Source organism: Strix uralensis, chromosome 24, assembly GCF_047716275.1.
Source record: "Strix uralensis isolate ZFMK-TIS-50842 chromosome 24, bStrUra1, whole genome shotgun sequence".
NCBI classification, from domain to species: Eukaryota; Metazoa; Chordata; class Aves; order Strigiformes; family Strigidae; genus Strix; species Strix uralensis.
Genome location: NC_133995.1, coordinates 5,976,585 through 5,997,001, shown reverse-complemented (window position 1 = coordinate 5,997,001; position 20,417 = coordinate 5,976,585). Strand labels below are relative to the sequence as shown.

The 20,417-nt window shown below is 58.4% G+C and overlaps 1 protein-coding gene across 1 annotated transcript in view; it reads right to left on the bottom strand.

Annotated features, from left to right (window-relative positions):
* FOXP4 (forkhead box P4) overlaps window positions 1-20,417 on the bottom strand; it is a 61,482-nt gene that overhangs the window by 14,686 nt on the left and 26,379 nt on the right. Inside the window, exons 3-5 of the mRNA XM_074893397.1 lie at window positions 15,102-15,191; window positions 6,850-6,972; window positions 4,786-4,872 (exon numbers count right to left, since the gene is read on the bottom strand). Of these exons, the coding sequence (XP_074749498.1) occupies window positions 4,786-4,872; window positions 6,850-6,972; window positions 15,102-15,191 (300 nt within the window). The remainder of the gene's footprint in view (window positions 1-4,785; window positions 4,873-6,849; window positions 6,973-15,101; window positions 15,192-20,417) is intronic.

Below are 20,417 nucleotides of genomic sequence, written 5' to 3'. Positions count from 1 at the left end.
CGGGGCCCCTCTGGGCAGAGCAAGCCCCCGCCTCGGCGGAGCACAGCGGCCAAGCTCACGCTAAGGCACTTCCCCCTGATCTCACTGCGCTCGTGAGTGGGGGCACTTTGTAGCTTGGCCCCAAAAGAAGTATTTTCCGGTCCATGTTCGTACTGATGAGCACAAGAGCTTTGCAATAGGAAATGTCCTTTTTTTTATCATCTGGCTGGGTCTGAGCATCGTGGGGATTCAGGCTCCTGGTGCACTGGGGATCCCAGGGACCTGGCATGGCCCCACCCTGCTCTCTCGATGATCCCCAAGTCTGCCTCTCGCTCTCTGCTCAGCAGGGCACAGCAGACAGACTCCGTGGCAAACCCAGTTCACGGCTTAGTTTGGAATCAGCGCTGCTGTAACCCAACACCCCAGGCCTCGCGGGATACAGACTGTCCCCTGCAGATGCTGCTGATGCTCAGCCGTGGCTTTGTGAAATGGAGGGTGAGGACGAGCTCCAGGCACTGCCCAGCAAAATCCCTGTGGTCTGCAACGTCAGGTATGACTGCGAGTTCTGTCTAGGGCACACGGAGAGTTTAAATTTGGTTTCTCAGCCTCAGAGGGATGTGTGGACTCCTCCCCGTCCTGTTCACCTCACAGCCATGGCAGAACTGTCCCTGCAGAGTCAGGTCTGGATCCCCTCTGGCTTTGCCTCAGTCCTGCACCTCTGATGCATGAAGATAAAGGCACAGATCAAAGCGATTTCTGCTCAGTGAAGAGAAATCCCTGTGCTTGCCCTTGCTCCTGAGCAAGGTGCTGAGCCAGGAGGGCTTCAGCCCACGGGATCTGAGGAGACCATGGACCATGACGGAGGAAAAAAGGCAGGACCAGGTCACGCACCCGAGGGCCTTGGCGGAGGCAGCGCTGTCCCCCCTCCGCGAGGCGAAGCTCTGCACCGCGTGGGATGGACACGCATGTCCTCGCCTCGGATAGAAACGGCAGCTGGGACGGGACAGGATGGGATGGGACGGGATGGGACGGGCTTCTCCTCCTCTTCCCAGCTCCGCCACCGCCCTCCCCGGGGGCCCCAGGGCGAGCCCGGGCTCTGTGTGAACACAGCCTCATTCATGGCACTTCCAGGCTGCGGAGCAGGAGGAAATTGGGAGCGGATGAAGTCATGAGGATCCCCAGGGCACGTTGCCTGCGCCTCGTAGCCCAGCTGGGCTCTCCCAACCCGGCCTCCCCGGAGCTGCGGCCGGCGGAGTCAGACCCCCCCGAGCAGCCCTGCCCCGTGTGTGGTTCTGGCACGGACCACGCTGTCCACATTGAATCTGCTCCTTCACATGCTTCAAATCTACGTGCGCATCCTTCCAGCTTCACCAGACCGTGAACACAGGGACCAGCCCTGGGAGCACAAGCCCTGGTTCCTGGTGGATGCACAAACGTGTGGGCTAAGCCAAAACTCCACACCGCGGAGCCAACGAACCACAGGGGCTCAGAACCACCTGCTGACCCACCCAACAGCACCCACCAGCCCGGGAACTCCGAGTCCAGTTTGCCCTGGAGGAAGCAGGGTGGCGAGAGCCTGAATTTCAGCCCCAGCCTTATTGAAAACCTCTCTCCCCGGCCACCGTGTCACAAGCTTCGCTCAGCTCCTCTCCCCTTGGCAAGCCTCAGCCCTGCAAACACCGACCGAGTCCCTCCCAGAGGGGGCCTCCCAGCACCCGCCAAAGGAGCTTGCTCTGTGTTAGGGCCAGATCCTGCGTTTGGCCCCCACACCCCCCCATCCCAGCGCAGGGGCTCGGGGTCCGGAGCTTCGCCTACTCTCGGCGTACATTAGACGCAGATGACTGGGTGCAGCTACCGGGGTAAGAGCTGCCGTCACTTTGATTTATGAGCACATCAGGAGGAGTTTCGGCGTGACACACGGGACTGACAGGAGCAGTTCATTAAGCTGACACTGAGGTTAGGAGGCAGGCAGCGCCCCCCCCCGCCCCCCGTGCCACCCCCCTCCCCTGCCCCACCAGACTCGGGAGAGGGCAACCCCCACCACCACCCCGGCAGCTTTGGGGGCACACAGGGACCCACTGGCCTCACCCCCAGGGGATATTGGGGTCTCCGCACCCGGACGCTGCTTGCAGCAGCTGGGCCTGGAGAGGCAAATCGGCTGGGGAAAGAGCGGGACGGCAGACACCGGCTTCGCTGCCTCTTGCCACGAGGGCGAGGGGCTGCCCGGAGCCATCCCAGCCCTGCGCTGGCAGCTTCTTGCTCCCCCTGTGCCCAGGATGCTGCTGGGGGTTCACCCTGACACCCTAATGCAGGAAAACACTCTGGGCTGAGCTGTACTGCAGCTCAGCCCCATCCCAGCAGGATGCATGGATGCACGGATCAGCCTCCTGGCTTGGCCCCTTCCTCGTGCCTCCCCGCCACGGCGCAGCCCCTCGCAGCCCGCGGACACAAAGCACCCCCCGCATCCTCTGGGACAGGATGCTGCCGACAGGCCCTTCCGACACGTTTCCAGCCTCCACGCTTCCTTTTTTCCTGCTCTCCCCTTCCCCGCACCCGCCGGGGGACCTCCAGCCGCGCCGCTTCTCCTGGGGAGATCTGAGCCGCTCCTCCATGAGATGCTGCTACCTGCTCCCGGCACCGCGGCGGCACAAAGCCGTTCCCACCTGCTGATCCCCCTCTGCGCTCGCAGACGAGCCGCTGACTTGCAACGACACCGAGGCGAGTCCTTGAAATCAAGCAGAGGGAAAGCAGAAGGCGCTCGGTTTACAAACCTTGCAGCGGGGCCGTAATTAAATACCGCCGTGGATTTCCATGAAGGAGCCGACGCCGGCCAAGAGCGGCTCTGTGGCGGCATCCCAGACACGCCAGCTATTCCCCGCGCCGTCGGGGGAAGCAACGGCATCGCCATTCCTGGCAGGCAAGCGCCGCTGCCGAACGCACGCTTTATTAATAGCAGCCGCCCAAATTCATGGGGTGACCAACCCCACAAAGCCCGGCCGGGGGGTTTTGGGGAGGGGAAAACACTGTGGCATCCCCTCGCAGGGACCCTGTCGCTGGTTTTCCCGGCCATGGGTTGGTGATGCTGTCGGGAGCTGGACGCGGACCCTGCAGCAGCATCTAACGCCCCTTCCCCCCCCGCTGGCCACTCAAGACTTTCTTAGTGGATAAATTTCTCATCTCCTCTGCACCATTTAATTAAAAGTTAACATGCGCTTTTTAAACCAGGAGCCTGCTAAGCAAGCCCTTTGTTAAAGCTTAATTATATCCCCATTCGTTGTCGCAATATAACATTGCCACGGCCAAGAGGAAAGTCCTTGAGGAAGCTCAGATTTATGCCTCCCCCGTTCCTGGAGCACGAGCAGCTACTCCAGCTCCTGGAGATGGCTCCGATAAAGCCTGACCCTGCACACGCTGCGTAAATACGCCAACATCCTGCAATGAAAGCCCGGGTCAAAGTCTATTGAAGGCTCGAGTGGGTGCCGGCCTGACCCCGAGCCGCTCCAGCTGCCCTGTTCCCCCAGCGCCAGCGTGCGCTTTGCCGTTGAGCCCCCACTGCAGCCACCCAAATGCACAGTCTGGGCTTAAATGCTTTCTCGTTCAAAAGAAAGCTGAAGTTTTAAGTGCTGAGAATTGCTGTAAATCAGGGTGATGGATTTCGGGAGGGGTGACTGCAACAAACAGCCCCAGCACCCCATTTCTCTATCATTGCTACTGATGCTCGGCCGGGGACAGGGACTGAGCGGCTCAGCTCTGCGTCCCTCTGTGCTGGGAGCCCGAGGAAGGACAGCAGGGATGCCAGACATACAGCAGCACGTGCAATGCAAAATACCCCCACGTGCACCGATCTGGGAAGATAGAGGGGCAAAAATATATTTAAAAAAAATGAAAGGGAGTGGTGCTGTCTGCCTGCTGCTGGTCGGGGTTGACCCCCAGCCTCCGTGTGACCGGCACGTCCCTAAAATTGAGCATTGCTGATACAGCTGCAACGCCTCCGAGTGCGTTACTATGGGAAAGGACAGTAAAAACTGTTGGGTAAAGGGAGTTATACAAGACTGATGCAATCACACCGGCATAAACACTTCGCCATGCAGCCACCTCCCCAGCAAAGGACCCACCACTGCTGACCCGGTCGCGGGGGGCTGACAGCATCCCCTGCCCGAGCGGCTCCCATTGGAAAACTCCTTTGCCTGCATCGCTGCTATTTCACGCAGCGTTTGGGTTTTGCAGAACCACCTTTCCAGGCAGGAAAAGCCCTGGTTTGGGTTTCTACCTGACCAGCCCTGCCTGCCTCCTTGCCAGGGTGCTGCCGTGTCAGCTCAGTCAGGACTGGGCTGCCCGACCTGAGCTATGCCAAGAGCCTGGCAGGGCCAGCGAGTCAAGTGAGGGCTGAGCCAAGCCCCCCCTGCGAGGAGGATTTGGGGAGCCCTCGCTCTGTGCCAGGGGAGCCAGAGACCTGCCCCTCCCACTGGGGAGGGTCCGGCGGCGCTGCCAGCCCACACCCACCAACCTCACCGCTCCCCACACCCGCCCCATAGTTTCTAGATGCGCCGACAAGGACGCGGCGCTGAGAACGATGCAGCTCGGTGCATGTGCCAGATCGCAGATAGGGAGGAGGAACAACAACTCCCAGCGCCCCGACCGGCCGCCCTGGCACCCCCCAGGAGCAGGATGCCCCCATGTCCCATCCCTGCTGGCTCCCAGCCGGCTGCCCTGGGTGCTGGGATTCACACACACCTTGTTTTGTGCTGGTCCCCCTTTTATTTGCTGCCAGATCTGATGGCCCAGAACCCATCTGCGTGAGCTCACCTCTTTGGGTTGCTGCTTTCCGGCTTGCTGCTGTGTCAATAGCTGCAGGTGAAGCTGCTCCTGTTGCTTCTTGTAGTATTCCTGCAACTGGGAGGGAGGGAGGGAGGGACAGGAGGGGAGAGAGCAGCCGGATTAGCAGCAGAAACACCCTGTTCGCATCTCCCTGCCCAGCACTACCCCGTGCCCAGCACCAGGCTTTGCCACAGCCATGCCAGCTCCTGGCACCATGCCATCAGGGCAGGCTCTTGGCTGCAGGTTAAGAGGAAAAACACCCGCTGAAGGTGTCACAGCTGTAGAAGAAACCTTGGGCACACACTCCGAAGGGCCCTGGATCCCCACAGCAAGTAAAATCCCCAAACACCACCAATGCCAAACCTGCCGTTCGTTTTCACGTCGACTGGCTGCCCTGGCTTTCTACCACTGGCCGGTCCAGGACCTTCCGCCTTGCCCAGCCCCAGGGAGGAGGGTCACAACCCCCCGGCTCAGTAATTCCTGTGTATCCCGGGGATTTTGCAGCTGTACTGGCAGAGGTTTTGTTTGACAGGGGGATATGAAACACCAGGAGGTGGGTGAGCCCCTTGAGAGAAGCAGGCCCAGGCGCTCTGGCACTTTACGCAGCATTTCAGCAGTGGAGAAACCCCATTTTTGGTATGGTGGGACCCCAAAACACTCCTGACAAGTGTTGTGAGAGCCGGGGGGCTCCCAGCTGGGAAAGGGCCAGGAGCAGCCACGGCCCCTGGTCTGGCCGGTGCAACACCACGATCACCGGGGGCTCAGATTGGCGTCCCCCTTCACGGGCACCACGGGAAAGCGCAGGCAACCTGGCCCCTCACAGCACCCCAGCCAAAACAGAGGGGTCTGCTGGGTCAGTAAAACAGAGAAAAACACCCCAGGCCCGCGACGAGCCACCAGAGAGGGTCCCAGTCTGCAGAAGGCAGCGCCGAGACCTGCCGGCGTTGACGCCAGCTCTCGCTCCAGCCCCTAAATAAACTGTTGGTGATGGATTTGCTGCACGCAAGGGGGGGCAGAGGCACGGGGAGGTCAGCGAGACCCAGCAGCCCCCTCCCACCCGGCCCATACCCCTGTGCAGGGGCGACGGCGGCGGCTCAGGAATGCCCCTTTGGATGCCGGGAAGCCTTTATCAGCTCGGGGCTGACAGCGCTGACAGCAGCAACTTTGCTTTTTCTGTCGGCGAACAGGTTTGGAAAGCCTGGGTGTTTACCCGAAAGCCAATCAAAGCCAGGTCTCTGCAACATGGTCGAGCGGGGCTGCGGGAACATTGGGTCAGGGGTGAGAGGTGTGATGTTTGGTTTTCTTCTGGTGGAGAATGCGAGCTATTCCGGCCTGGGTTGTTTAATTTGCAGTCAAACGTGTTTCTTTATCCGGCTCCAAAGAGGCTTGGAGAAGGACCCACCCAGGGTAGTGTTTACCCTTTGTTCTTTCCCTGGGGCCAACCTTGAATCCTTATCAGCCTGTTTGGAGTAAACAGGTACTGGGGGCAGGAGGAAGGGTGTGGAGGATGCTTGTGGGATTTCTCCTTCTCTCCCTCCCGCCGGCGGGAGGTGTTTACCCAAGCAGACCTGTTTTGTTTCGGAGTTGAGGTTTGTTTTTTTTCTTCTCCTCCTTTTTCTTCCCTCCCTGTTCGTTTTACATTTGACAGAGTGCTCCGGAAAAGCTGAGCAGGGCCGTGAGAAACAAACCCATGCGCTCAGGTCTGGAGCCAGACCCAGGCACCTGCCCCAAAGCCCAGGCAGCGGCCGCGAGCCGCCGAGCCAAGAGCATCCACCCCTGACCCCAGCTCTCCCCAAAAGCTGGGCAGCCCCAAACCAGCCCTTAGGCAGGAGCCTTCTGGGCTTTGAGACCCTGACTCAGGGCAGCAGCATCTGGCTTTGCCGGCACTGTTAGCACCCGCAGCTCTTTTCATCTCTCAGTGTGGACATGCTGGGAATCCCCAAGGAAATAAATGTCGGGGGAAGCCAGGAGCTCAGGGAGGAAAGGACACATCTGCCTGCCCACAACATGCTCCAGTGGGAAAGGATCGAGCTCGGCCGGATCCAGCGTTACCTGTTGCAGCATTATCGCCTGCTGCTGCTGCAGGAGGGCCTGGAGCTGGGGCGGCGAGAGGATCTGCTGCATCTGCTGCGGCGTGATCATCTGCGGGGACATCATGGCCACGGACACGGGGACCTGTGGAGAGGAGGGACACGTCACCACTCCCAGTTCCAACCCTGGAGAACCCTTCTACAAATACCGACAGCCTCCAAGTGCCTCCCACCCCCAGGCTTTCCCGGGGTATCCCCCGTGCCCTCCATCTCTTTGTCACCTTTGGGGGAAGCCCTTGCCCACTGGTCTGTCCTGGCATGCTGAGGCCACCACTGGGGACACGGCGATGGCAGGGAGGTGCCCTCCAATGCTGCTGGCACTGGGGTGAAGCTTTCTAAAAGCACGAGCTCCCCAACCCTGCGAGCAGGATGATCTCTGCCCGTGGGGTCTTCTTTAAATGCTGCTTAGCTGGGGGAATTAGGCATCGAGAGGAGCCAGCGGCACATGGGCAGTCAGCTCCAAACCACAGCTCCCTCCCCTCCTGCGAGCACGGGAAAGGTGCCGAGCACCCCTCCTTCCCTCGGGGTCCCGGAGGATGCAGGGAGGAGGGAAACACCAAGGGAAGCCGGGAAGATACTGATCACCCAAATAACTTTGCAAAGCAGATCACGGAGGAAGAGGTTACCAGGTTTTCCATAGACACATCAAAGCTTTACCTCCAGTTGACACCAGTAACTCACGTAATTACCATGCCAAGTGGAGGGAGGGCTGAGAAAACCTGCCAACCCCTGCCTTTGGTTATCATAACACGGGTCCACACCCCCACGGCACAGCGCCGGAGAGCCGGGGAAGGTGTCAGTGATGGATCCCAGCCCTGGTCCTGCCCAGCTGGAGCAGTGCCGCCTTCCCAAGCACGGCCATCAAGTGCTGCCCTGTCCCAGCCTTCCGCCCATCCCACCAGCCCAAAACCCTTCCCCAGGCTCTGGGCAGGGTTATGCCTCTGCTGTAATTAAATAACCCTTCCCAGATGTTCCCTTATCCTACTGCTGCTGGTTGGGGGGCAGGAGAGCCAGTGGGCCACCAGCAGCCTCCTGCTGGCCCCTGCCTGGCACCCTCAGGCTCTTCGAGGGGACCCCAAGGACGACGCAACTCCTTGGTGTGTGGGACGTGGCAAAGCCCAGGCCAGGCTCCTGGTGCAAGCCAAGGACCATATTTTGATCCAGAGCAGTTGACTTCTCATCCCCGCACTCCAGGGTCTCGAGACCTCAGAGACCAAGGGATAGAGAAACAAAGCAACCGGCTTCAGAGCACCCAGCAAAGTCCAAATGAGAGCATGGAACCCTCCAGCCCCTCCTGCCCAGGACCCCCAGCGATGCCCAGACTCCCCAGTCTGGATCTGCTGCCCACCCTGAGGGCTGTCTCCCCCCCTCCAGCCACCCCCAGTGGGACACAGAGCGGTGACAGGACCCCGGGGGTGGCCCCACACAGTCCCTCCCATCCGTGGTGGGCGTCCGGCCGGGCTGGAGCACGCTGACCTTCAAGGGAGATTGCAACGGCTTATCTGTTTACTCAGGCATTTTGCTCGAGGGAGGCGTCGCAAGCGGCCTGAGTTTCATTTATCGCTGGCGATCCCCCCTCGGCTGCCTTCGTGTCAGAGTTATTGATTAATTGCTGCGTGTTCACACCCAAGGGCTGCTGCTGGGGCGCCTTCGACTGCACCGGCTTGGCTGGCCATGGAGGGCCCGGGAGGCTGCGGGAGCATCCCCAGCAAAGAGCTGCAAAGCCCCGCGAGGGCTCCGGGACCCGCCGACGCCTGCCCAGAGAGCCCGGAGAACCCCAAGCCCCCCCCCGCAGCCCCAGCACCGGTGAAGAGCTGCTGTTTCAGCGCTCAGGTGCTCGCAACCAGCTGTGCAAAGCCCTCGGCGAACATCTGGGAAGGAGGGAAGCTCACGAAGATGGCAAGACGAGAGCGAGCGGGGTGCGCGCCCGCTTGCTGGGAGCTAAGCATCCTGCTAATTTCCCTTTGCCAATTCATCAGCTGGCAACGTGCTCGGAATGAGAGCCCCTAATTAATTGCTCATCCGCATCCCCCATCCGGGCGGCCTCCCCGCCCCCACTGCCGCCGTGCGGCCTCTCGTACACGTTTGCTGGCATTTTCAAATCGGAGGCATCCTAATTACCGGAGAGTTATAACACCTTCCATTTCTCGCCCAGCGGACTGACACCCTGTCAAGAGCAAAGAGAATTGCCAGAGGTTTTGACAACACTAATTGCCCCTATAATCTAAAAACACAAAGGAGAGGCGATTAGTCGAGAGGGCCCCAGCTCTCGATCCGACACGAGGTTTTCACAATGTTACAAGAAAACAAAAGCGACGCTTTTTAGAGTTTGATGGCTGCTAACAAAAGCAGAATTATATTTTCATACAACCTTTGTCTGCATTAAATGGCTTTTTCTTCCGTGCTCGGATGCGGAGCTGACATGGGGAAATGGCGGCGGCTTTGCGAGGGGATGAGGTGTGAACAGGGCGAACCGGTGCCGGCCCTTGCGAGGGGTATCTGGGCTTTGCCACCTCCCCGAGCCTTGACGGACGCCAAAGTCGCACAGAGAATTTCCCCCCAGCATGGAAAACATCCCGCTCTCAGCTAAGGTTTCCAGGGAGGGCAGGAACTTTCTTTAGGAAAAGGAGAAATGCCCATTTAGAGCAAGTTTTTCTCCCGCCGTGGCCATTCATCCCGCACCGGTGCTGGGGAGGCTGCAGCGCTGCCCTGGTAACGGGGCATCCCCCGATAACAGGGGGGCAACAGTCACCTCAAAAGCTCAGATCCAGGCGGTCACAGCGGTCAACACCCCAGGCGAGAGCGAAGCAGCCCAGGGAGGCTACGAGGGGTTTGCTGCCTCCTCTCCATCCCGTCCACCCCGCAGCAAAGTCCCTCCCCAGGTGCCAGCGCCACCAGGGACCGTCCCCGCAGCGCAGGCAGCAAACCCCTGGCGAAGCAGGTCCCGGCAGCCGGCCCCGCAGCAGCGGCTGGTCCCTGGCCGACGCGTCACGAGCTGGCATCTGCCAGACACCGAGTCAGGAAGGGTTTGACTCACTCCTTGGCCGGCTGCCACTCCGCAAAACTGCTTACTAACAGCTCCGGCTGCCTCCCAGAAAGCCCCGGCGCTGCGGCTCCGACCGGCGAGCGGGATCTCGAGGGGGTGATTTTCCAGGCGGTCCCGGTTGTAATCCCTCCGTGCCAGAGGATGGGGCGGATGCGGATCATCAGGCAGCGGGTGGAAAACGAGACGGGTATTACAGGGGAAACTCGGCGCTCAGCGTAAGCGTGGAGCAACCCTGCCAAAGCCGGCTGAGCGAAACAGGATTTGGCCAGGCGTAACGCAGCAGGATGGGGGAGCGATGCTTTTATTTAAATTTTTCTTAGGTTTTTTTTTTTTTTTTTTTTTACGGGAAGCACATTGCAACTCCCAGCCACGAGGCAGAGCGGGGAAAGCCACGGCCTGACGGCCCCCTCTTGGCTCTCAGGGCTGCCGGGCTGCCATCAGAGGGACGGCCGCCCTCCTGACCCCCGAGACAGCTGGCTTGGCACAGCGTGGGAGCCGGGACATCCCCCATCAGCCCAGGGCGTGTGAGCAAGCCTGTGGTTTGCTCAGCCTCAAAGCATCCCTGCACCGACCTTCACCTCCCAGCCGTGCCGTCACCCACGCTGGGAGGTTGCCGCAGGAGCCGCCGTGTCCCCGGGGAGCTGGGGGCAGCACGCCACGGCCGCTACGGGAAGGAGGATCTCCATGTCCCCACCTAAAACCACACGGCCAGGCTCCTGCGTGAGGGCAGGCGCAGCCCACACCTCGTCCCTCCCCATCCCCACTGACTCGGGGGGGCTCTGGGATGAGCAAACCTCTCCCTGTGGTGGGTGCCCGCCAGCTCCTGGGGTGTTCGATGCTTCCCACAGAGCCCGAGGCGCTGTGCATCCTTGTCTCTGATCTAATCTCGGGTTTTAACTCCTGATTAGAAACAACAGCAAACATGTTTGTGCTGTTTTTCTTTTTTTTTTTTTTTTTAAACACCTTTTTCAAATCCAAAACCAACAGAAACAAACCGAGGTTGGCGAGGGAGGCCAGGAGCTGAGAACAGAAGTGGGGAAACAGCCACCACCAAGAGCAGCTTCAGGTCTGCTGTTTTTAGGGGCAGGGGATGAGCAAATCCCCCTACCAAGCACCCGCTTCTCGCTGCCACAGCTGGAGCAGAGCAAACCTTTCACTTTGAGTCCAGCCAAAGCACACAGGCACATCCACGTGTCCCTTCCTGTGCTCAGCATCCCCCAGCGAGCTCTGAGATTCAGCTGGCTCAGAGCGTCTGCAAGAGCTTCCAACGCCCGGGGCCAGGCAGCGATGCCACTGACACCAGTGTAGCCCCAGCCAGGGTTACATGTGCCTTGATGGGTGGCCCAGGGCCACCCAAACACTGCCCAGGCTCTACTCCCCACTCACCCCACCCCACGTCTGGACCTTACCAACACGCGACGGAGACAACAGACCAAAACCTACCCAGGGTCAGAGGAGAAACCAAACCCAGCTCTGCAAAGGAGCTCCCGCTCCATGTGCCAGGCTGGGTTTTGAGGCTGTGGGGTTATTTTATTAATAATTTGAACAGCCTTAACACCAAAGGATTAATTGCCCTGGGTGGTGGTGTCGGGAGGAGGGCAGCAGCACGCGGCGAGCAGGCGAGGGGGCACCAGCGTAGCTGCGTGGAGGACAACCAGCCTCTGATGTTCAGCTGCACGCAGAGAAAAGGAGGAATCAATCCCCTGCGTGTTCAACCCAAGGTGCCTCCTCGTTAGCGCAGGGCACCCCGCTGGGGAGGCACTAATCGTGCGTAATTGGGCTGCCAGTCGCTAAAAGTTGAAAGGGAGCTGGCTGGGGGGATGCTCGTGGTAGAGGTGAGCCGCTGCCCCCCAGCATCGCCTGGGCAGGCCCCCCAGGGGGGCACGTCTCCTCCACAGGCACGGGGTGCTGGCACGGCTCATCACGCCGATGAAATCTGCAGGGATTGAAGTGACTTTTTCACGCTGAGGCGAATCCTTTGCTCCCCCGTTAATCCGAAACGCCGTTGCTGCCGTCGCGGGGACGGTGGCGGTGGCTATGGGCTGGCAGAGTTGGGGGCTCTGGGAGGAGGAGGGGGAGCAGCAGGAGGGGACGGGGGACGGACAGCAGTGCTGCAAGTTCAAATGGAAAAATCTAGCACCGCGCGAGCCGAGACGGACAGGCTGCTGTGTTTTTTCCTGGAGAGGGAACGCAGAAGGGCTGGTATTGATCTGTCTTCATTACCCATTTCACTCAAGTTTCAAATCAACAAAATACACTTTTCTGCTCCGCTGCCCTCCCCGCCGCAGCAGACAAAAGAAAAGCAATTTCCCGCAGTTTGCTCCAAACTCCTCTCCCCTTCCCTCAGCGCCCTTCAGCCCCTCTCCCATTTCAGAGACTTTTTAACCTCAGCAAGTTGCTCCCGCCAGAGGCTGGGAAACCTCCGGCTCTGGGGGCCGAGCTGGGGAAGGGACCCCAAAGAGGCCACCCCACGATTCAGCTGCGCCTCCAAGCCAGAAATGCCCCAGCACTGAAAACACGGGGCGTTGCCTTTCCAAACACGCTCCAGCACCTCGTACCGTGGCAGACACCAGCAGCATGTCCCCGCGCTGGCAGGATCCTGGGGGGGATCCACTGCTCCCGACCAGCCTCGCGGAGAGAAGCACCCTGCAGACCATCTGCGGCAAAAGGCCTCAAATGCAACACTTTTTCAGCAAGTTTCTAATAGTTTTAAAGATGCAAAGAAATAAAATCATTCTGAAATGCTTCAGGGTGGGGTTTTTTGGTGGTTTTTTTTAGATGCAGCTGTAATTTGAGTGTCAGCTGTGAGGCTCTCCACACGCACCTCCAGGCATCTGGGGGGAGAGGGTTCATACTCCAAAAAAACAAAAACCAACCCCACAAGATCCCTACCAAGCCCAGCAGCTCCTTGTTTGTTTTTAAGAGCGTGCCGTCGCCCACTGTTGTTAATATTCCTGCTGGCTTGGTGGCCCACAAACGTCCCATCCCCATCTGCAAGGTGGCAGGGAGCTGCTCGCTGCACACGCGAGTGGGTGGTGTTGGCAAGGCCGGGGAATTTGCAGCGCTCCTGGGTGTTGGGTGCTGGGGGTCCTGCTCTCTCTGCCAATGCTGGGACCCTCCTGCTCCTTCATCTGGGACTGGGGGTCAGGAGCTGGCTGGCAGGGAGCCGAGAGGAGGCCACTGAAACGGCTTCTCCCCCCCAAAATGAGAGGGCGGGGGGAGCGTGTTTGGAAAGGCAGCACCCCATGTTTTCGGTGCTGAGGGATGTGGAAATCCAGCCCCCAGCCGTGGGGGGGCTGCGGTGCAGCTGCACATCCACAGGCAAAGCTGGTGGGGGTCCAGGCTGGCACAGCGAGGGCACCCCAGTTCCAAAGCACTGCCATGAACCCCCCAGTCCTGCTGCACTCCCCCCTCCCTCCCCAGCCAGCGGCTGCTGCACTGGGACCCAGCCTTTCTCCTCCTCCTCCTCCTCCTCCAGCCGGCCTGGCCAGTCTCATCCACACCACTCTGCCGTTAGATAAACTTCCTTTCAAAGGAGTCTGCTTAATCCTCTATCTCCCCTCGGTCAGATCCCGCTCCAGCTGCCGGCCGGCCGGCGGGGCCAGGGGGGAGGAAGAGGCCGGTCGCTGCTGAGTTATGAGCTATTTCTGACTCACGTCTACAACTTTCACAAGTCCTTTTGCAACACAGAAAGGGAGGAGGGGAGAGGAAGGCAGATCCAGTTCACTCCGGCAAAGCCGCCGGCCAGATGGGCAGGGAGGGGAGGCGAGAGAAAGCAGAGAAGGGGGGAACGGGATGTTAAGCGAGCGGCGAGCGAGCGAAGCGCGCGTGCATCGCAGCCAGGGAAGCAGTAAGGGGTAGGCAGGAGACGTGCAGGCAGGAGAAGAAGTGCAGGCAGGAGAAGTGCAGGCAGGAGAAGCACAGGCAGGGACACACACCCATGGAGGGGAACGAGGCGCCGGTTACCGGAATCTGACTTCACCCTCGCTGCCTTTGTCCTTCGCAGACATTTTCCATGCAGTGACTGCATTTCCTTCCTGCGAGCACCACTGGAAAAAGCCGCCTGTTTGTGCCGCAGAAGCCCTGACTAATTCCCACTGCTCGTACCCGGCTGCTGCAGCCCAGGGGGGCTCTGGGCTCCCCCCCGGCCCACCCCGGTACCGGCAGCACCGGGATGGCACTTGCTGCCGGCCGAGGCTCAGCCGTGCCCCGGCCACGCGGCTCGCCAAGCCGGGAGAGGAGCCGCCGATTGCCCGTCCCAGTCCCAGCTCTCGCCACCCTCATGCTGCCACGCCGGCTCAGCCTGGCATAGGCAGGACCTCCAGCTCTGAGAGCGCTTGTGCTAATTACTTTCCTTTGTTAATTAAACCCACGTGGCTCTAATAAGGTAACCTGCTGTTCTCCGATAAATTTAATTAGCCTGAAGGGAGAGCCCCTCCGCACAGCTATTTAAATTGTCACTTTCCATCGCTTGGGCTTTGCTTCTTTCTGCTTCCGTCTCTCCCCAGGTTCACAGCCCTCTTCTGCCCCTTTCCTTCTTATTTTCTGCACCTTTCCTTCCCATTTTCTGCCCCTTCCCTTTGGCAGAGCAGAGGAGCAAAGGGGAGGTTCCCCCCTCCCCTACAGGAGCAGGGTGCTGTGCCCACCCAAAGCCCTGTTTTCCTGCCCGTGCCACAAAACCCCCCATCCCAGATGGGCCTTTATCCTGTCCCAGCAGTTGTCCCATGCTGGAGGACCTGCTCCGGCTCCAGCCCCAAAGGACTGTCCCTTATCCAGCCCCTGCACCCCGCTCACAGCACCCGGCATCAATCCTGAGGTGCCCCGACCCTGGGAAACAGCAGCTCCCTACCCAAAATGCCTTCCCAAGGTACGGTGGCACACGGTGACCTTCCCTCCCTGGCCCTTACCCCACCTGGAGCCAGCCCTTCCCTTTCCCACCACACCAGCACACAATGGGGACCACACCCCCCCACACCCCAAAAAACCCCAAGAAATTTCTGGAGGTTTACAGGGGATTTAACTCTTTATGGGCTCCTGGTGTGCTTTCGCCATCCCGGAGATGGAGGTGACGTGTGTTTGCACGTGCACTTTCCCACAGCATCAGTTTGCAGCCGAGCCCTTGCCAAAAAGGGGGTGACAGGGGGGACACACACATCCTCGGGGCTCACCTGCACCGCCGGCTGCTTGCCCTCATTGCTGCTGGGGGAGCTCAGCCCCGTGGCCTGCTGCAGCAGGAACTGGCGTGCCACCTGGAGAGCCTGCAAAAGAGACACAGCAGGGTGGGCAGGAGGAAGGCTGCCCTCTTCCTCCTCCTCCCTCCTCAGGGCACCGCTGCCCCTCCAGCTCCCCAGAGCAGCACCCAGATGCGGGGCTGGCCGGACTGGTTCTCTGCGGGCTTGATTCACGGGGTGAGGGCAGCGCTCCCCGACACTCCCTCCAACCACACCAGTATGACCAGTACCCCACCCCGTTACAGACCACTGCTCTCCCTAACACCTGGAAGACCACGGGGACCTGGGGGCAATCCTATCCTCCTCCACAAACCCCCACCCCACCTTCAGCAAGTCACCAGCTCCAGCACCTTTGTGCCTCTGGCAAGTTTTCACAGGGGTCACCCCCAGCCTCCCCCAGTCCCGGCACAGGCGTCCCCCCAGCCGGGCACAACCAGCACCCGACCGAAGGTCCAGCAGAGGGGCCGGCTCCCGGCTGATTTATTCCACCCTTGCACAGAGCCACTGCTACGTTTCTGCTGCAGCTGACATCCGTTGTGTCTAAAGCTACTGTGTATATTTAATTTTACATCTGATTGTCACGCCAGAGCACCAAAAAGTCCCAGTCACCGCCCAGATTCGGGTCAGGCCAAGTGCAGGATGACACCCTGAATTAATAATCCATGGACACGTCCGCACAGAGTTTATGGTGATGCAGGAGGAGTTTAGCAACTTGCACAAGCCACCAAGATGAAACCTGCTTGTTTTTATGGGTGTTTGCCTAGAAAGAGTTATGGGTTCCCTTAACTTTTTTTTTGCAGGGTTTGCAGGGATGAAGGAGTCTCGCTGGGATGTCACATAACAGGCAAAAGAGGGAGAAACCAACGTAAATTGATAAAAAACACTTGTGGAAACACACGCAGGCACAAGCAGCCGTGAGTGAGCTGTGCACAGCAGTGCCGGCAGCCAAAGCAAGCAGGTGAAATTAAGGAAAATCCTGCAAAGAGACAAGGAGGAGAGAGGAGCAAGTGCGAGCCAGCAGAAGAGCTGGCTGGTCACAGGCGAGCGTGGCCGAGGGCGAGCACTGGTGTGCACGCAAGGGGAGAAAAGGAGCTTCATTCAGGAGCAGAGAGCCAGGAGAGGGAAGAAAGCTCTAAGGAAAACAACCCTGCGGTACCCGGCTGCTGCTCCCAGACCTGCTTCCTCGTACACTCCTTATTTTTGCTTTTAAAGAATTTTTTTCTTTTTTTTTTTTTTTTTTTTGGGTACATTTCTGAACAACCAAGTCATTGTAGCCCTGCCTGCAGGACAGGTTTGCATTAGGGCCCGGCGCGGGGTCAGGGCCCGGCTCGGCGGTGCCGCCAGCGGCACGCGGGTTCCCCCGGCTGTCATCACCCCGGCCGTAAATCACCGCCCCGGCTTCCAGGAGGCGGCCGCACGCCCCAAGAAAGGGCCGCTTGTTAATTCTCCGCATTTCCAGCTATAAAGAAGAAAGCCCCCAGCCCGCACGCCGCCTCTCCATCTCTCCCTGCCAAATCTGCTTGCAAACCGGAGCGGCATCGCCCATGGTGTGGGTGCGCCTTAACGCACCACTCCAGCCCACTCGCTATTTATTTAACCTCTGCGAACCAAGGAGCACCCACAGCACCCTTAAAGAGTTGCTCGACAGAGCACCCACAGAGGCTCATCACCTGCGTTTAATCAAACGGTGCCACTGCATGCACAGGGGGTTGCTCGGGAAGGGTGTATGTAACAGATCTAAAGCAAAGGATGTCCGAGCCGCGTCACTTTTTTTTTTTTTTTTGTGGATAAATCTGACCCACTCCTCGCATGTGGACAGGTATTAGAAGTGCACTTGCAAAATAAGAGGTAATTGTAAAGTTGCTGCAGAATCTGGAGCCTGTGAGCAGATGGTTTAGCAGACGCAGCCTTACTTTTTTTATTAAAAAACCCATTATCATTTCCTAGCAAGGGATGCAAACCCAACAGCTGTGCCCCAGATGCAGCGCAGGGCACCCTCTGCCTTGCCCGGCTGTGTTTGTCACCACGTGCGTGAAAACAGCCCCAAGAAAGTCAAAAGCCCAGGAATTTCAAAAGCAGACGGGATCCTAACATCATGCTCCTATGTTGAATCGCTGGGGCTGCACCCAGGAGCGGCTGGAGCCCGGCGTGCCCAGAGCTGCCCTGTCCCACTGCCTCTCCCCGAGCATCCCAGCTGCTGGGGATGCTCAAAAATTGCGTGACCCCCAGCTTGCAAACTCGCTTTATCCAAACGATTGAAAAATAAAATCCTTGAGGACAAACGTGGCAACTTGCTGCTGGGAATCGCTGATGGTATGAACCTGTGGTCCAAGCCCCAGAGCCGACGCAGCCCCAGCGCAAGGCACGCTTCTCTGTGTGCATGTTATTTCCCTGTTATTAACAGTAATAGATGTGCATCGGTAATGTGAACACAAAAACCATGTGACAGTTATGACAGCTCAAGGTCTGATATTTTAATTACTTTTTGAAATGAAAACAGTAATTCCAGTTAAAAGCCAAGGGTGGAGGAATCCAATCGACGGCTGCTCAGCACTCGCGTGCAGCAGAGCCGGCAGGTCCACAGCACCCACCCGAGGATGGGTGCTGGACCATTGGCTGCATCCCGTGTGTGCACACAGGCTGCCTGAGCCTTATCTAATTTTCCACGTGTTTGACAGAGGTTTGCAGGGATTTGGTTTGGCCAGCTGCACCACGTGAAATTCCTCCGGTGTTTGTAAGGACCATCTCACAGACGTGATCCAGCGAGGCAGGTCCCTGCCCCAGCCCAGCAAAAATCACCGCAGCAGGTACGGAAAATACAGCCAAGAGGGGAAAAACAGAAGAGACATAATGCCAGCACCCAGGCAAAGCGCTAGGCAGGACCTCTCCCAGAATCTCTCTTTCTAAACCCAAACCCTGGCTGGCCTGTGGGTGCCACTGAATCCCCAGCGCCCGGCTGGCCCAGCCCCACCGCTGGCCGCCCACCCCGTGCTGCCTCTCAGGGGGGAATTTAATTCACTCCCTGCTGGCTCTCTCACTTTGTTGTGCTCTGAAGCACGAAATTACAAGATTTACAGGAAAAAAAAAAATGACATGGCCTTACAATTGCTCACAGGGGCCTCTCTGCCAGCGCCCCGGAGCTGCCCCCTCCCTTTCTCCCCACCACCCAGCAGTGATTTCCACTTAAGCCTAAGTTCAGCTCAGCCTGCAAACGAAGGACGACTTGGCTGGCAGCACCCGGGCCTGCAAACCTGTTGCACGGCTGCACAAGGCAGGTGGAGCTCCCAGAACTGAATTTCTGGACACAGAGCCCTGTGCGTTTGTCACCCCCACCCCAGAGGGCAGGAGGACCAGCCCAGCGCTGGGGGGATAAAGCTTTTCCGCAGGGATGAACGAGGGAGGCGTCACCCACCACCTCTCCTTAGGGCTGAGGAGATGCGAAAGCGGAAGGGAGAAAGTCTCCCCCCACGGGAGTGGGCTTTTACCTCCTGGCTCTGCGAACTGCAGAAAAAATGATTTTTTTAAAAAAAAAAATTGTATCCTGCTGCATGGCATTATTCAAGAGTCATTAGCACGTTATTCATAATTAGGAACGAATGGGTTGTGTCAAATTCATCATGCTCCTGGATGGCTCCCTTTGATCAGCAAATTATCCCATAAAAAAGTTTGTAATGTCTCAGACACTTACGTCAAGAGCTGATGCTGTTTGGCTTTGCCCTCCCCAAGAGCAGCGGCAGCAACATGCTTCAGAGCTGAGGAAGAGGATGGTGACCCAGATTTAGCTGGGGGTGGCCCACAACTACCCGAGGCTGCGTGGGGACACATAACACAGCAGGTTTTTGCAGGGAGAGATGCTGGAAGGCGTGTGCTGGGCCGGGGTCAATAAATAAACCCTGCTGGGATTAATCCCAGGCGTGGCGAAGGCTCTGTCCAGGCAGCACACGCTGCCAGGACCAGCTCCGAGCTGCTCCCGTGGCAGCAGAGGTTTCCCTGCCATGGAAGGGGGCTCCTGGGGTACCCAGCCTGTGGGGATACTCATCTCTCCCTGGAGACACCAAATCCCTCCAGTTTGCTGGATAAACCGAGGCTGGATCCTCCCCCGCCCTGACTTCTCATCCTCCAGCGGGGAAGCAGCCCGTTATCCTGGCTTCCGCCCACCGTACCTGGGGATTATCACTAATTCTTCTCCCCAAAGGCCTGTGGGGTTCCACAGCTCCACTCCTGTACGTGGTGGCGGTGTTCCAGGACGGCGGGAGGGCCGGCTTTTGGCTGCCTGCCCCACGGCAAACGCCACAAACTTCCCTTTCTCCCACGGGGAACACCGGGTCCCGTCAGGCCCCAGCGATGGAGGAGCCTGGGGAGAGGCGACAGCGGCTCCCATCCCACTTCAGCCCCTACGTTAAGCCCTCACCCATGTCTGGCAACTGCCTTTTCCTCCTCAAAACCTGCCCGAGCTGTGTCTCTGCGAGGCCTCCCACTGCCGGGTCGAATTGGGAAGAAATAGGTCAAGAGGTTCAAAAAAGTTTGGCAAGGATGGAGTGTGGGTCCTTCTAAAAGCACAAGCCCCAGCCTCCCAAAAAATCAAAAAGGGCAATGGAAAAATCTTGCCCGGGGTATTTTAAAACTACCTTATTCTACCAGGTATTTCATTTTACGAGGGTGTACTTTTTAATTACGCCCAGCGGTGCCCGGACGCTCCAGCTGCTGGAGCCAAAAGCAGCGTGGCGGCTGCCTGCCGCGCAGGGGGGAGCGGGTTCACCCGGCCCGCCATGGGAACCGCTGCCCAAAAATAGCCGAGGGATTTTCCACCTGGACGGGATCAAAGCTTTGCATGGGGTTTTAACCTCCAACGAATGAAAAGCCACCCTAAAAATGATACTAAACCAAGAGTTTTGCAAGGAAGGGGGCAGAAAGAGGGTCTACAAAGAGAATGTGTATCTTCCCTTTTCCCTCCGTTCCTTTTGGAGGGTAGAAAGAGGTTGGGAAGGGATGAAAATATGTTTAAAAAAAAAAAAAAGATTTTTTACACTAACCTCATAAAAATGACATCGTCACATTCCAGAATTAGAGCTATTAAAACAACACACACACGGATATTTTTAGATGGATATTAACGGTAAATGATGCCATATTGAGAAGCACTTCCACCCAGCCCAGCCCTGGTCTTGCTTAACCAGAACCAAATGGCTCAAAGAGATCAAAATTAACAAAAATGACACAATTCTTCACAGGGGGAAAAAAAAAAAAAAAAAA